The sequence below is a fragment of the Oncorhynchus nerka genome, linkage group LG26, assembly GCF_034236695.1.
Source record: "Oncorhynchus nerka isolate Pitt River linkage group LG26, Oner_Uvic_2.0, whole genome shotgun sequence".
Classification (NCBI taxonomy): Eukaryota; Metazoa; Chordata; class Actinopteri; order Salmoniformes; family Salmonidae; genus Oncorhynchus; species Oncorhynchus nerka.
Genome location: NC_088421.1, coordinates 22,939,159 through 22,954,349, shown reverse-complemented (window position 1 = coordinate 22,954,349; position 15,191 = coordinate 22,939,159). Strand labels below are relative to the sequence as shown.

At 43.6% G+C, this 15,191-nt stretch overlaps 1 protein-coding gene across 5 annotated transcripts; it reads left to right on the top strand.

The window, feature by feature from the left end:
* The first annotated feature begins 1,597 nt into the window (after positions 1-1,597).
* LOC115122273 (mediator of RNA polymerase II transcription subunit 25-like) lies at positions 1,598-15,191 on the top strand. Of its 5 annotated transcripts, none has more exons than XM_065010271.1 (20): positions 1,601-1,762; positions 2,635-2,762; positions 2,855-2,900; positions 3,012-3,136; positions 3,231-3,329; positions 4,776-4,896; positions 5,027-5,183; positions 5,274-5,401; positions 5,538-5,586; positions 5,963-6,237; positions 6,364-6,462; positions 7,466-7,551; positions 7,712-7,769; positions 7,875-7,982; positions 8,358-8,531; positions 10,990-11,103; positions 11,291-11,362; positions 13,613-13,783; positions 14,011-14,131; positions 14,665-15,191. In XM_065010271.1, exons 2-20 carry the CDS (start codon positions 2,638-2,640, stop codon positions 14,769-14,771), a joined length of 2,235 nt encoding a protein of 744 aa, XP_064866343.1. In that variant the 5' UTR covers positions 1,601-1,762; positions 2,635-2,637; the 3' UTR covers positions 14,772-15,191. The 5 variants fall into 5 exon arrangements, with proteins under 5 accessions (XP_064866345.1, XP_064866343.1, XP_064866342.1 ...); XM_065010270.1 differs by having other exon boundaries at positions 5,511-5,586; positions 7,469-7,551; XM_065010269.1 differs by having other exon boundaries at positions 5,511-5,586.

Sequence of the window (15,191 nt, the reverse complement as noted above, 5' to 3'; positions counted from 1 at the left end):
AAACCTCATATCTATGTGACAAAAATATAAATATTCACTGTGCGGTGTAAGACTCATCATATGCAATATGGCTACACTTTTCAGTCCACTCCCTATACAATTTCACATTTTCAACTTAATGTTATGCCTCCATAACTGTCACCCCAGAATTAGAAATAAGCTGTGTGTGTGTGTGTGTGTTTATTTGTGTTTTGACCTAATACTGTTTTCCAAAATCAGTGTCAGTTATTTGTCGTAACCCAGTTCTGTCTGTATGTCAGTGTGTTGGTGGTGATTACCTGTTTGTAACCAGATGGTCCCCTCTCTCCCAGCTGGAGGAGCCCGTCAAAAGAGGGATCGTCTATACTACACACCCCCTGGAACAACCAGACAGGACAATCAAAGCACCTGATAGAGAAAAATGATCAAACCCCACAGAACAGTCCCCTAAAGCAATATGCCATTTCTCATCACCAAGAGGAAGTCAAAATACAACAGTGACTAAATTTGTTTTCCAACCACATCAGGAGTTGTAAGCTTTTCTAATTGCAGGAGAACTGCCGGTTCTGCCAATTGAATTTCAAAAACAGTGACAAACTGCACTTCCCTCAGAGCTACAAAATACATCAAAGTCCCCTAGAAAGGGATGGACACACGGTCCCTTTACCGGAATTAATTTGGCCACTGTGCTTAAGTCAGAATGAAAGGCTGTGTGGGTTTAATGAGTTTGGGACCCAAGGATAGCCTTGGGCACACTCCTGGCCCCGCACAAACCCTGCTAAGGTCACTGGGAGCCAGCGCCCATGATGTGGCCCTCACTTGCTGTTTGCCCATGGCCTAAATAGAACCGCTGCCTCTTTACCACGCCTTGCACTGCTTTAAATTGACTTAAATGGATTCAGAACATTGTTTCTGTGGGATTGAGTTTGATGAGCTCTGATGCAGTTTGCTGTTCGCTGGGCTGTGCTGACTGGCTCACAGTGCCACAGGGGAATAGATTATATTGAAGGACGAGAGAAACACAGCGCCCGTTGCGTTCCGTTCACAGGTTTCGCTCGTGGCGCATTGTGTTGATTTGACAACAGGTTAGCTCGCTGAAGGCCGCCCCAGTAATTATGTGCTTATTTCAGCACAGAGGATAGGAGGTGATCGAGACATGTCTTGGTTATAAAAAGGTTACGTCGGCAAGGGGGTTAGGCAGAACCTGTAGGCCCATTTCACAACCTATGTAAACGTACAGGACGTATAGGTTTATGCTTGATGTACTGGATACATGGACACTATAATCACTGATGTATCACTTCCTTGCCTGTTGTCTCTCAAATCATGCAGCTCACTGCCTTCAAGGCCTAGTCATTTTCTAAGACTGGCAGACTGTGCTGACATCTGGTGTAACAAGGCGGTATGGGATATATGGCAAATAAATAATATCTCATATATATTATATGTCTCTATAATTTCACTGTAAATGTCATCAATTTAGTATACATGATAGGACTGTCACTGACTGTCAGTTACCGCTTAGGTTCCTAATGGCAGCCATAGAGAGGTCAATCAGTTCTTGATCAGTTGCTCGGTTGTTGATTGAGCATCCCTTATGGTCCATTTTCAAGCCCAACCAGGCCTGAGATGTCGATAACAGAACGTTTGACTAGTGGTTTGTTTTCGGCACGGCCTACTTTGTGTGTCAAAATGACAATGGTTTCGTTTTATTAACTGTACAATTTAAGTATTTGGTCTCGTCTAAAACACAATTATTTGGCTGACGGCTAAATACCGCCAGGTGAGTAAGCCCTCTAGCTAGCTGAACGCAATTAATGATTTGCTGATGGAAATCCTTTGGCTAGCATTGGCTTGTGGACACCTCGCTAATGGTATAATGTATACATGTCCACGATTAATGGAATTTCTACTTCGCTTACTAAAACTTTTATATTAGTCTATTAAAATGTTTGACATGTTAACCACGTTACCGTTAGCTGTATAACTTTTTATAGTGAATGTAAGAGTTGCTGGTCATTGATGTACAAAAGTTAGCGGGAGCTAAGCTAACGTTGGCTGACTGGGGGAGTGTGTGTGTTCATTACGCCGATTCTACCTTTTACTCCAAACGGAAAACGTTTTGCCACGAACAATAGTTTATATTAGGCGAATTCAGTTAGGACCCTCCCTGTTATTATTTTTTTGCTCCCGTTTGGTTCTTAAACGGTTTCCGTTTCAAGACGTATTGAACACACACACACGTAACTAGGATGCTTTGACTGAGCATAATCAGTAGCCGTGTTCCATCAGTATACGTTTATTTATAGTTGTCCAGCTAAAAACGACAAAAGGAGTGTAGCTAATTATGCATTTTACGCCTGTCTAGTTATAATCTTCTGCCTAAAGCACTATACCGGATTTGGTTATTTTTCAATATGGACAACTGATTCTGGACTGATGGACAACTTTCCATCTGCTATTCCATGCATTTCGTTTTATCAAGATCGAGTGTCCATGTGAGGTATTGTTAAATAGTTAGCTATCATAACGTAAACCTAGGTAACATATCACAGTATGTTATGCATACCTGTCACAACCGGTAATCACAGGGAGAGCAACTTTTATTATGGCCCAGTAACTGATTAAACTAGTCAACTTTTTTTCTCCATCTAGATCATGGACCTGCCCATTAAACCTGGCGCCAATCAAGTGGCAGACGTGGTGTTTGTCATCGAAGGAACTGCAAACCTCGGCCCCTATTTTGAATCCCTCAGAAAACATTACATACTACCTGCAATCGAGTAAGTGGACTTCAAATATACTTTTTGCTCCATTGGGTGTGTACAATATCGCTCTGTGGAGTCCTGACTTGGTCCCTGTCCCATCATCACAGGTACTTCAATGGAGGCCCTCCAGCAGAGACAGACTTTGGAGGAGATGTGAGTCTTAATTCAACTTTGTTTTCTCCTTACGGTTATTACTATTTATTTAGTCTTTATTTAAGAAAGAATGAGAACAACAATGCCAATTCTCTTCTCCTCTTCTCTCAGTATGGAGGCACACAGTATGGTCTTGTTGTGTTCAACACAGTGGACTGTGCTCCTGAATCCTACGTCCAGTGTCACGCACCAACCAGCTCAGCCTTTGAGTTTGTCTCGTGGATTGACAGCATCCAGTAAGATTTGTTTTTGTAAAGCCATTTAGAAGGACATGTTAAGATTCGTTAGTATTAATCTTCCTTGATCAATGTGTAACTTTGTCTCTGTCAGGTTCATGGGAGGAGGAGCAGAGAGCTGTAGTCTCATCGCAGAGGGTCTGTCTGTGGCCTTGCAGCTCTTTGATGACTTCAAAAAGATGAGGGAGCAAATGTGAGTTATTTTTTTATTACTAAACTCAGCAAAAAAAAGAAACGTCCTCACTGTCAACTGCGTTTATTTTTAGCGAACTTAACATGTTACAAATATTTACACAAGATTCAACCACTGAGACATAAATGGAACAAGTTCCAAAGACGTGACTAACATAAAATGGAATAACGTGTCCCTGAACAAAGGGGGGTCAAAATCAAAAGTAACAGTCAGTATCTGGTGTGGCCACCAGCTGCATTAAGTACTGCAGTGCATCTCCTCATGGACTGCACCAATTTTGCTAGTTCTTGCTGTGAGATGTTACCCCACTCTTCCACCAAGGCACCTGCAGGTTCCCTGACATTTCTGGGGGGAATAACCCTAGCCCTCACCCTCTGATCCCAGGTCCTCTCTTCGCTGGCCATGGCAGAACACTGACATTCCTGTCTTGCAGGAAATCACGCACAGAATGAGGTGTGGCTGGCGTCATTTTCATGCTGGAGGGTCATGTCAGGATGAGCCTGCAGGAAGGGTACCACATGAGGGAGGAGGATGTCTTCCCTGTAACTCACAGCGTTGAGATTGCCTGCAATGACAACAAACTCAGTCCGATGATGCTGTGACACACTGTCCCAGACCATGACGGACCCTCTCCCTCCAAATCGATCCCGCTCCAGAGTACAGGCCTCGGTGTAACGCTCATTCCTTCGACAACAAACGCGAATCCGACCATCACCCCTGGTGAGACAAAACCGCAACTCGTCAGTGAAGAGCACTTTTTGCCAGTCCTGTCTGGTCCAGCGACGGTGGGTTTGTGCCCATAGTTGTTGCCTATTGTGGACAGTCTGAGCACTGATGGAGGGATTGTGCGTTCCTGGTGTAACTCGGGCAGTTATTGCCATCCTGTATCTGTCCCGCAGGTGTGGTGATCGGATGTACCGATCCTGTGCATGTGTTGTTACACGTGGTCTGCCACCGTGACGATCAGCTGTCCGTCCTGTTTCCCTGTAGCGCTGTCTTAGGCATCTCACAGTACAGACATTGCAATTTATTGCCCTGGCCACAACTGCAGTCCTCATGCCTCCTTGCAGCATGCCTAAGGCACATTCACGCAGATGAGCAGAGACTCTGGGCATCTTTCTTTTGGTGTTTTTCAGAGTCAGTATAAAGGCCTCTTTAGTGTCCTAAGTTTTCAGAACTGTGACCTTAATTGCCTACCGTCTGTAAGCTGTTAGTGTCTTAACGACCGTTCCACAGGTGCATGTTCATGAATTGTTTATGGTTCATTGAACAAGCATGGGAAACAGTGTTTAAACCCTTTACAATGAAGATCTGTTAAGTTATTTGGATTTTTAAGAATTATCTTTGAAAGACAGGGTCCTGAAAAAGGGATGTTTCTTTTTTTGCTGAGTTTAGTAGATACACACACACACACACTAGCATATGTCTCTTGTCTCTATTAATCAGAGGTCAGACACACAAAGTCTGTGTGCTGCTGTGTAACTCTCCGCCATACCTGCTCCCTGCCGTGGAGAGTGTCAGCTATACGGGCTGCACTGCAGACAATCTGGTCAAGATCATCAGAGATGTAAGTAACATAGCACCTCTATCAGATAGCCTGTATAGACTACCCGCTGGGGCATTTTGGGGAATGATGTGACTTCTGTACTTATTAATGGCTGCTGATACCCCATAATAACCTTGTGCCTCTTCCTCAGAGAGGGATTCATTTTTCTGTGGTGTCGCCACGGAAACTGCCAGCGTTACGGGCGCTGTTCGACAGGGCGTCACCAGTTGGGGGACAGGTCGACCCCCACCCAGACTACAGCCAAGATCCCTTCCACATGATCCTGGTTAGGGGTATCTCACTTCCTGGTGAGGAGCAGCACTCGAAATACTTGACAGAGAACAGATTGATTGAAGTCAGTATAGGCCCATCAAATTCTAAAATGTTTCTTTCTCCAGTGTCATCAGGGGGAGGATTGGGCCCTCTCAAACCAATTCTACCCCCTCAACCCCTGCCTGTCAGTCAGCCTCCTCTTGGTCCCGCCTCGCAGGCTCCTCCACCAATAAGCACGGCCCATCCATATCAGGTACTGAAGATATGTTTTAACTTGGTAGCTTTTATCAGCCCATCAACATTGGATTGACAGGCTCTTAGCTGACACAGTGTTCTCTCTCCCTCTCTTGCTGCCCTGTCAGCCCCCACCTTCCCTTAACGCGGCCCAGGCAGCTGCACAGATGGCTGTAGAGGCAGCCAACAACCAGAAGAGTCGCTGTGAGTACCAATAGCCTGCATTCTTCTATCCTCTGTCACCGGTATGGTTGATCATCAGCCCAGATTGATTGTTAGTCTATTACAGTGGTGTTCACCTCTTACCCTACGAGGTCCGGAGCCTGCAGGTTTTCTGTTCTACCTGATAATTAAATGCACCAGGTCAAAATCAGTCCCTGATTAGAGGGTTAGAATGGGGGGGGGGACAGTACGGAACTTGGCCAGGTCGCAGTTGCAAATGAGAACTTGTTCTCAACTAGCCTACCTGGTTAAATAAAGGTGAAATAAAAAAATTAATAAACTGGCTTCGAAGTCCAGAGTTGAATATGAGGGGTCTATTATGTCTGTTACCTTGTCTTTTTTGGCATCCCCCATCCAGTCCCAGGCATGGTCAATCCTGGTCCCCCATTCAGCGGTCAGTCAACTCTCCCATCTGTAGCAGGAGTGAAGTTGGCTCCCTCCAGTCAGCCCAGCCTATCCACAGTCACCATAGTTTCCACACCCATGTTGCCTCAGCAACAAGTCCCTCCCCCACAGCAGCAACAAGTCCAGCCGCCAGGACAACCACAGCCCAATCAGCAGCAGCCGGTGCCCCCTCAGCAGCAGCAGCCCACAGCCAATCAGCAGACGCCCCCATCCTCACAGCCTGGCATGGTGAGGCCTGTCCATATGTTGCATCTTCCCACAATACTCCACATCAATATTCAACTTCTCTGCCTCCAGTCAAGTTGTCTTTCTCTCCATCTAACGCTTTCTCTTTCTCTCATTTTCTTCTGATAGCCAGGTGTGTCTGCAGCCCAGGCAAATCCGATTGGGGGGCAGCAGCAAGGCGTTGCCAATAAGATTGTAGCATGGAGTGGGGTACTGGAGTGGCAAGAGGTGAGGGAAACTAGAACTTGGTTTAAACATGCTGCTGAAGAGGTCTATATGTCTTCTATTTGTGTTTTCAAGTCATCCTCTGACCTTGTAAGGAAATGTTAGGTCTGCAACAAAGCTATGCTTGGAACTGATTGAATCAACTGTCATTGATTGTGACGTGAATAATCATACTATACCTTTGATGGATTTCACCTCAGGTCAAAGTGATGGAGTTACTTGACATGGTTGAACCTGTTGTAGGGGAACATGGATTTTAATGATCTAAAATACTAATCAACTCTGGAGATGTTTGTGTTTCCAAGCCATTTCAAAACCTGACTTGGTCAATAATCACTAAGTATTGACTGATTTGCACTACTTCTTCTGTGATACCTGTTGACCATAACTCTATCACACAACAATGTGCAGTAAGCCTACACACTGTAACCAACACACAGTTAGACCACAACATCCCCAAACACATAGACAATAGACATAGTATTGCCACAGGTCACTAAAGTGCATCTGAAGTCACGTATCAATAGATGCAGCATTCAGGTTAGATTTGTATATCTTCCTTGTTCAGGTCAGGATATTGCTGGATCATATCTTAGTCTCCTCTAATCCACCAGAGTCCTCCCAAATGCTGTACAGTACACATATAAAGAACCCATACATCTGGTCTTTAATCCCAACACAATGCAGTAAAAATGGTCAACAGGGACTGCAGCAGAGCGGACCAATCTGGGATTGATCCACTATTGATCCCTGAAGATGAACGCTGCTGCTTATTTTCCCGTAGGATTGGCGCCATCCATCCTCTTCACAATGTTCCACTGGCAGCACTGTTTTGCATGTTGGGTAATTTCTAACATGGAGGTCTTTATTCAAACGGTGCCCCTGGGTATAGGACCGAAGCCCCCTGGTCACTCTGTATGCTAACTTCCAAACCGCCTTCCATTTCTCCAAACATTCCTCTCCTCCCTCCCTACCTCCCCCACCCTCTCTCCATCCATCACTTCAGAAGCCCAAAGCCTCGTCTATGGATTCCAATACCAAACTCACTCGCTCCCTGCCCTGCCAGGTGCAAGTCAACCAAGGAGAGAACCTGTGAGTGTTTCACTGAAACTATCTTTGATATCATGCCAGTGTCAGCTGCACTGGTCATTGTGTGTATTGCTATATGTATGGAGAGTTCTGATTGGTCATTGTGTGTATTGCTATATGTATGGAGAGTTCTAATTGGTTTGTTCCCTGTTCTTCATGACAGAAATGCCGACCAGTGGCCACAGAAGCTCATCATGCAATTGATCCCACAACAGCTACTGGTGAGAGAACCCTCTATGTGTGTGTGGTATGTGTGTGTGTGTTCAGAAATTCCTCGACGACATTGAGAATACAGACATCTAAATAAAGTCTTTCTCCCTCCTCAGACAACACTCGGTCCCCTCTTCAGAAACTCTAGAATGGTTCAGTTTCTCTTCACCAACAAAGATGTAGAGTCACTAAAAGGTCTTTATCGTATCATGGCCACTGGATTTGTAAGTCCAGCTCTTCTGCCTCACATGCTCTATTTTTGCTGCCGTTTGTCCCTATCCTTTTCTGTCTCTATTCAATACAGTGGAGTCTCAACAATAGACATCAGCAGTTCCCTCCATTGTGCACAAAGATGGACTAGGCAGATATAAATAGGCTGCAGTAACACTCTGAGAACACTAGAGGGGGCACCATGTTCATCAATTAGTAAACGTCTACAGAGATTTTCAATGCTGTAGGGCGTCATAGAAAAACTGCATGTAGCCTGTGAGATTTACCCAGGTCCGATTAAATTCAGCTCAGGTTGACTGGTTTTGTGTCACTTGAACTATGACGAGGGCTGTGACAGACTGACAGACAGTTCTGCCCTCTGGCTGCAGGCGGGGTGCGTCCACTTCCCCCACAGCGCCCCCTGTGAGGTGCGGGTGCTCATGCTGCTCTACTCCTCCAAGAAGAGGATTTTCATGGGCCTCATCCCCAACGACCAGAGTGGCTTCGTCAACGGCATCCGACAGGTCATCACCAACCACAAACAGGTCCAGCAGCACCGCTCGGTGAGTCATACAGACACGGGTCATCAACAACTACAAACACTGCTCGGTTCGTCAGACAGACAGGTCCAGCAGCACCACTCTGTGAGTTAGGAGGGAATGAAGGGATTCAACCTGGAGGAAAGGGGGTAGTATACGCGCTAGTGACTGGGGGCCAGCACAGTGGGCCAATGAGGTGGTCAATTTATTTTTGTACCTTTTTAACTAGGCAAGTCAGTTAAGAACAAATTCTTATTTTCAATGATGGCCTAGGAACAGTGGGTTAACTGCCTTGTTCAGGGGCAGAACAACAGATTTTCACCTTGTCAGCTCAGGGATTTGATCTTGCAACCTTTTGGTTACTAGTCCAACGCTCTAACCACTAGGCTACCTGTGGAAAATGTTTTCCAGTTTGAGAGCACCGCCCCTTGTCATTTCTGGTTTGATCTCGTTTACAGCCAACACAATTCTAACAACCGTTAAGATACCGTGTTTTCCTTCAGGTTAACATTTAGCGTGCAGATTTTGTGACAGAAACGGAATGCCTCAGTTACAAATCCAACCTGCCTGTGGTCTACATGACTATATCCTCACAGCCTTTCTGCTCCCATTATAGTTGATGCCGCCTGTCTACTCATGCTGCAAATTTAAGTGAAAAACATGTTAGACCGTGTGTATTTAGAGAAGACTGAGACCTTGTGTCCCATTACATATTCAAAGCTGCATTGCTAATGGAGAATTGCTATGGCAATCTCAACACAATTAAAATGTCAATTATTTGATCATTGTTTGGGGTATTTTTTTCTAGACGTGGCTCTGGAATAGTGTTACTGGGGATTTAGATATGATTTTATAACCGTGCAAGACCCAAATTGAATATTTTCCCTGAACCATATAGATGACTTGATGTTAAAGGTCCAATGCAGCTGTTTTTCTCTCAATGTCAAATAATTTTCTGGGTAACAATTAAGTACCTTACTGTGATTGTATTCAATTATAATTATGGATGGGGTTAGAAATAATTTCACTATTCGAATAGTATCATGAATATTTGTCAGATATCTGGATATTCTAAATGCATGTGGTTTTTAAACTTTAACCTGAGCACTGCTGCCTGAAGGAGAGAGGCTGGTGCACTATGCTGCAGAGATGGGACCGGAGGGAGAGAGAGGCGGTTACAGTTAGCTAGGCTAACAACAACCTACTTGTTGGATGCTCGTTGTAGCCTACCCCTTCTCATTTCGCTAACTTTTAATTACATCATTTTATTCCATCTCTCATGTATTAGTAAACTCACTCCACTTTCTACACATTGAGACTCTTCACACCTTTGATTGGCCAATATAAATAACAAGCTACACAAGAAGGATACGTCATAACTACATTGTAAAGTTTGTTTTATTAAAAACTATACAGAACATTTTTGATTAATTATTTGAAATGTCACATTTAATTTGTAAAAGGCTTTTTCAGTGTTAAAATAGGCCTATATTGTTTTTTGTTGATAAAATTAATACTCACAAGTATTTGAATACATGCACATCCCTAGTTAAAATTGTCAAAAAATAGCTTCTTAGCAAAGAGCATTTTCTTAAGCTGTCTGAGTGGAGAGGGGAAAACTTAACAAGCTGTTATTGGCAGAGAGGTTTGGAACTCTCTTATTGGTCTATTATCTAATTTACCGCCTGGTGATATCACCAGGTAGGCCAAAACGCCAACACACCAAAACAATATTTCAGATGGTCTTTTAAAACAGCTCTGACACTAAAAGAGCATTATCATAATTTTCATAGTACTATTCCAACCTCAGTGTGTAAAACAGTAAAATCACATTTTTACTGCACTGGGCCTTTTAATGTGTGCTCTGGGTGTTTTTAGGCAGGCTGCTGAGTTAAATAGGAAGTCCACAGGGAAGAGAGAGGAGAAAATAGAGGAGAGGAGACGGACAGCTTTTATCCTGAGAGACTGCAGATCCTAGATCAGGGGTGTCAAACTAATTTCCCCCTGCGGGCCACATTCTGTCTTCACTGAGGTCTGGAGGGCCGCACTTCAAATGGGTAATATTTCCTCGCCGTCAAAATGTGCAAAAATATTCCTCCATCACTTTTGGAATTTTCGATGCTCCCTGACTGTCTAGCTTTCGTTGACTGTTAGCAAACTGGACAGAGTGAAGAGACTAAATGTAGGTCAATTATAATTTCTACACAGTTTCAATTTGGTTTTAGTCATTGCAATGTCAATTGAGATTGGTTTTCCCCCGAAAAAATATAGATAAAAAAAAACTGCAGGCAGGATTGAATCGTCTTGTGGCCTTGATTTTGACACATGTCGTAGATGGTGGTGTTGTCTCATTCAGTGCCAGGATTAGACAGGTTAGGATAGGCAGGAATAACATTATAAGTATGTGTCACAGTTATAGGGATGTTGGTTACACATGTAAACCTTACATTAGAAAAGTAACCTTGTTGGTTCTCTTCTCCAGTTAGGTTCAGGAGGGCCGATGCCAGGGCCACCTGGCCAGGTTCAACCCAATCAGAACTTCCTCAACCGGCCGCAGGGGCCCATCCCTGTCTCCCATGGCAACGTGCAGCAGCAGGTACTGTGATTAATCCTGTGGTTTCTCAGCTTGTGCACTCCTCGTTTCCTCCCTCTCCCCTCACACACTCCTCCTGTCTGCATCTCCTGTTTCTATTGTCCCGCAATGACTGCATGTCCCGCAATGACTTTCATCTCCTCCCCTTCTGCACCTTCTCTTCCTCCCCTTCTCTCTCTCCTCTGTTCAGTCTGTGGTGGTGGGCATGCCCTCTGTTAGTCAGGTCACTCTGATGGAGGAACAGCAGAGACAGGCCAACCTGGTGAGACTCACACGCATATACACAAAAACTCTCACCCAAAATACATGTTAAAAAATGCACTGAACTTTACCAGGCACAAACTCTCCTTGTGCTCGTTTTGGCACCTGCCTGGTTGGTGAGCAGCTCCTCTCCACTCTGCATGTGTTAGCTACTCTCTCACACTGTCTCAATGGGTGCTCACTGCTACCAATATAGCCAGCCCAGCATGTTCTGGGTTCAGCGAGTTACATTGTTACATTCGGCCTGGCTCTTTTTAAAGTGAACCCGGTACACCGTTCCAATGAATCATATGTACAGTGTCTTCAGAAAGTATTCATAGCCTTTGAGCCTGAATTCAAAATGGATGAAATGCTTTTTTTTTCTCACCCATCTACACACAAATACCCCATAATGACAATGTGAAAATGTGTTTAAAAATGTTAGCAAATTTATTGAAAATGAACTACAGAAATATCTCTAATCTAAGTATTCACACCCCTGATTAATACTTTGTAGAAGCACCTTTGGCAATGATTACAGCTGTGAGTCTTTCTGGGTACGTTTCTGGACTGTACTATATTTGCCCATTATTCTTCTTAAAATTCTTCAAACTCTGTCAAGTTGATTGTTGATCATTGCTAGATGGCCATTTTCATGTCTTGCCATAGATTTTCAAGCCAATTTAAGTCAAAACTGTATCTAGGCCACTCAGGAACATTCATTGTCGTCTTGGTAAGCAACTCCAGTGTAGATTTGGCCTTGTGTTTTAGGTTATTGTCTTGCTGAAAGATGAATTCCTCGCCCAGTATCTGTTGGAAAGAAGACAACCAGGTTTTCCTTTATGATTTTGATTGCTTAAAGCTGTATTCAATTAATTTTTATCCCAAAAAACTCCATAGTCCTTGCCGATGACAGGCATACACATAACATGATGCAGCCACCACCATGCTGTAAAATATGAAGAATGGTACTCAGTTGTGTTGTATTTTCCCCAAACATAACACTTTGTTTTCAGGACAAAATGTTCATTTTCTTTGTCACATTTCAAGTGCCTTGTTGCAAACATGTTTTGGAATATATTCTGTTGGACATAAGACTGAAAAAACACCAGCAAATCAAGTGTTTTTAATTTTTGAAATCTCCAAAGTATTCCAATGTATAATAGAGAGATATATGTGATTGTGTATAAATGTAAGCAAGGTTTGAAATGATAATATTTTAGTCAAATATTATATCTGTTTGTGCTTCTTGCGGTCAATTTGAAGTCTACAAATGATTTGTTATTATGTTCTGGCCACTGAAGAAAAAATCGTTCCGCAGCTGAATGTAGTTTATGATCCCTGCTGTACAGGTTTCCGTTCTCCTATCACAACCATTCAACTTTTTAACTGTTTTAAAGTCACCGTTGGCCTCATGGTGAAATCCCTGAGCAGTTTCCTTCCTCTCCGGCAACTGAGTTAGGAAGGACGCCTGTATCTTCGTAGTGACTGGGTGTGTTGATACACCTTCCAAAGCCTATTTAATTGGGGCGGCAGGGTAGCCTAGTGGTTAGAGTGTTGGTCTAGTAACCGAAAGGTTGCAAGTTCAATCCCCAAGCTGACAAGGTTCTGCCCCTGAACAGGCAGTTAACCCACTGTTCCTAGGCCGTCATTGAATTTGTTACATTCTTGCCTAGATAAATAAAGGTAAAATAAAAAATAACTTCACCATGGATATTCAGCGTCTGCTTTTTAATATTTATTTTATTATTATTATTATTATTTTTTACACATCTACTAATCGGTGCCCTTCTTTGCGAGGCATTGAACAACCTCCTTGGTCTTTGTGGTTGAATCTGTGCTTGAAATTCACTCCTCGATTGAGGGACCTTACAGATGGTTGTACTGTATGTGTGGGGTACAGAGATGGTCTAGTAATTCATAAATCATGTTAAACACTATTATTGCACACAGTGAGTCCATGCAACTTATTATGTGATTTGTTAAGCCAAGTTTTACTCCTGAACTTATTTAGGCTTGCCATAACAAAGGGGTTGAATACTTATTGATTCAAGACTATTTTTTTTTTTTTTTTAAGTATAGAAACCAAATTTAATTTTGTGTGTAGATCAGTGACACAAAATCTAAATTCAGGCTGTAACACAACTAAATATGGAAAAGGGGAAGGGGTGTGAATACTTTTTGAAGGCACTGTATTTAAAGTCTCACTCTACTTAGTCCTCTTATCTCTCCAACCTTCTTCTAAACCTCTGACTCTCTGCTTCTCATCCAGATGACAATGAGAGCATCAGGCGCACCTAATCAGCAGCCGCCTGTCACAGGTGCTCCGCCCAACCAGGTCGCTCAGGGTGGACAGGCCCCGCCCCAGGGTGCCATGCTCCGCCTTCCAAACCCAGGAGCCAATCCGCAGCTGCGCAGTCTCCTCCTCAGCCAACAGCAGCCAGTAAGAACACAACAGTTAACTCTACCAGCCTTGACCGTCATTCATGAAATACATTTGTTATTATAGTGCATCGTCTTGTAGCCAGGGCTACATCACCACTGCACACTCTAGAAAGGCTTCTAAATATGTAATACTTGTCTATTAGTTAATGATAAAGGATATAAGAATGAAGGTCCTACCTACTGTATGATTGATGGTAACCTAGGTGTTGTGTTCCTGTCTCTCAGCAGGGTGGTGTTGGTCACATGCAGGGCATGATGCCTCACCAGGGGCTGGGAGGGCAGCTGGTCCACCCTACTCCAGGAGTGGGCCCCCAAATGCAGGCCCAGTGGAGACAGCCCCTGGCAGGTTAGCTACAGCCGTGGACCCTTTCACTCACATCACACACTGTAAAGACAGTTTGGAGCTAGACATCAGTGCAAGGATTGGCTTTAGAATGCAATCTGTCATTAGGAAGCAATTGTTTCCTAATGATTGAGCTTTTGTGTGTAAACTGCTAAATTCAAAAGGGAGGGTGATTGAACATATCTCTCCCATCCGTGCCTATGGTTATCAGACTGAGACTGGGCTATATGGCGTTGACACCAGCAGCAGGATGAATTGAGGATGTCACAGATTAGAGTGATGCCTTCTCATAGAGTATGTGCATGGTGCCTTTCACTTTGCTGCAACCTGATAGCTGAACAGTTTAGACTCGCACTTCACATTCTTGGTTTTTGCTCAAGTCTGCTCGATAATGCTGTTTACTTTGTGCGTCGCTAACTCTACCTGTAACTCAACAGTAGTTAGTCTGTAGTTTATTACCACTGTGTTTATGATGATGTAATCAATGCACATGTTGCTGTCCCAGGTTAACTCTCTCCTCTCTCTCTCTATCTCAGGTCAGATGATGATGGCTGCTGGTCAGAGGGGCCCTGGAGCCCAGCCCCCCGGGATGCCCCAGGTGTCTTCCGTCATGGAGGACGAGATTCTCATGGACCTTATTTGAGTTTGGACCCAAAAAGACTACATCCCCCAGCAACCAGCATTTTCAGTTTCATCATGGGGGCAGACTGGGAGATGTAGTTTTCCTAGTTTCTACTCTGGCTTTTTTTTAAATTTTATTTTATATCAAAAGTTTGTACTGTAGAGTTATTGGAGGTGATGAGGGGAGGACATGCAAGCACCCACTCTCATGCATATGCACACACACACAAACCCACACCCTATCACACACCTAATGAAGCCAACACAATGGGAGGACAGTGTTCATTACACTGTTGTGTGCTTGTATGGAAAACTGTTTTGCATTAATTTAATTGTTTATATGAAATGTATTTTTTATTGAGATTTAACTTTTTCTGAAGTTGTGTTTTTGAGCTATATTACGTTGTTTTATTGAGATGAAATACATACATTTTGACAAGGA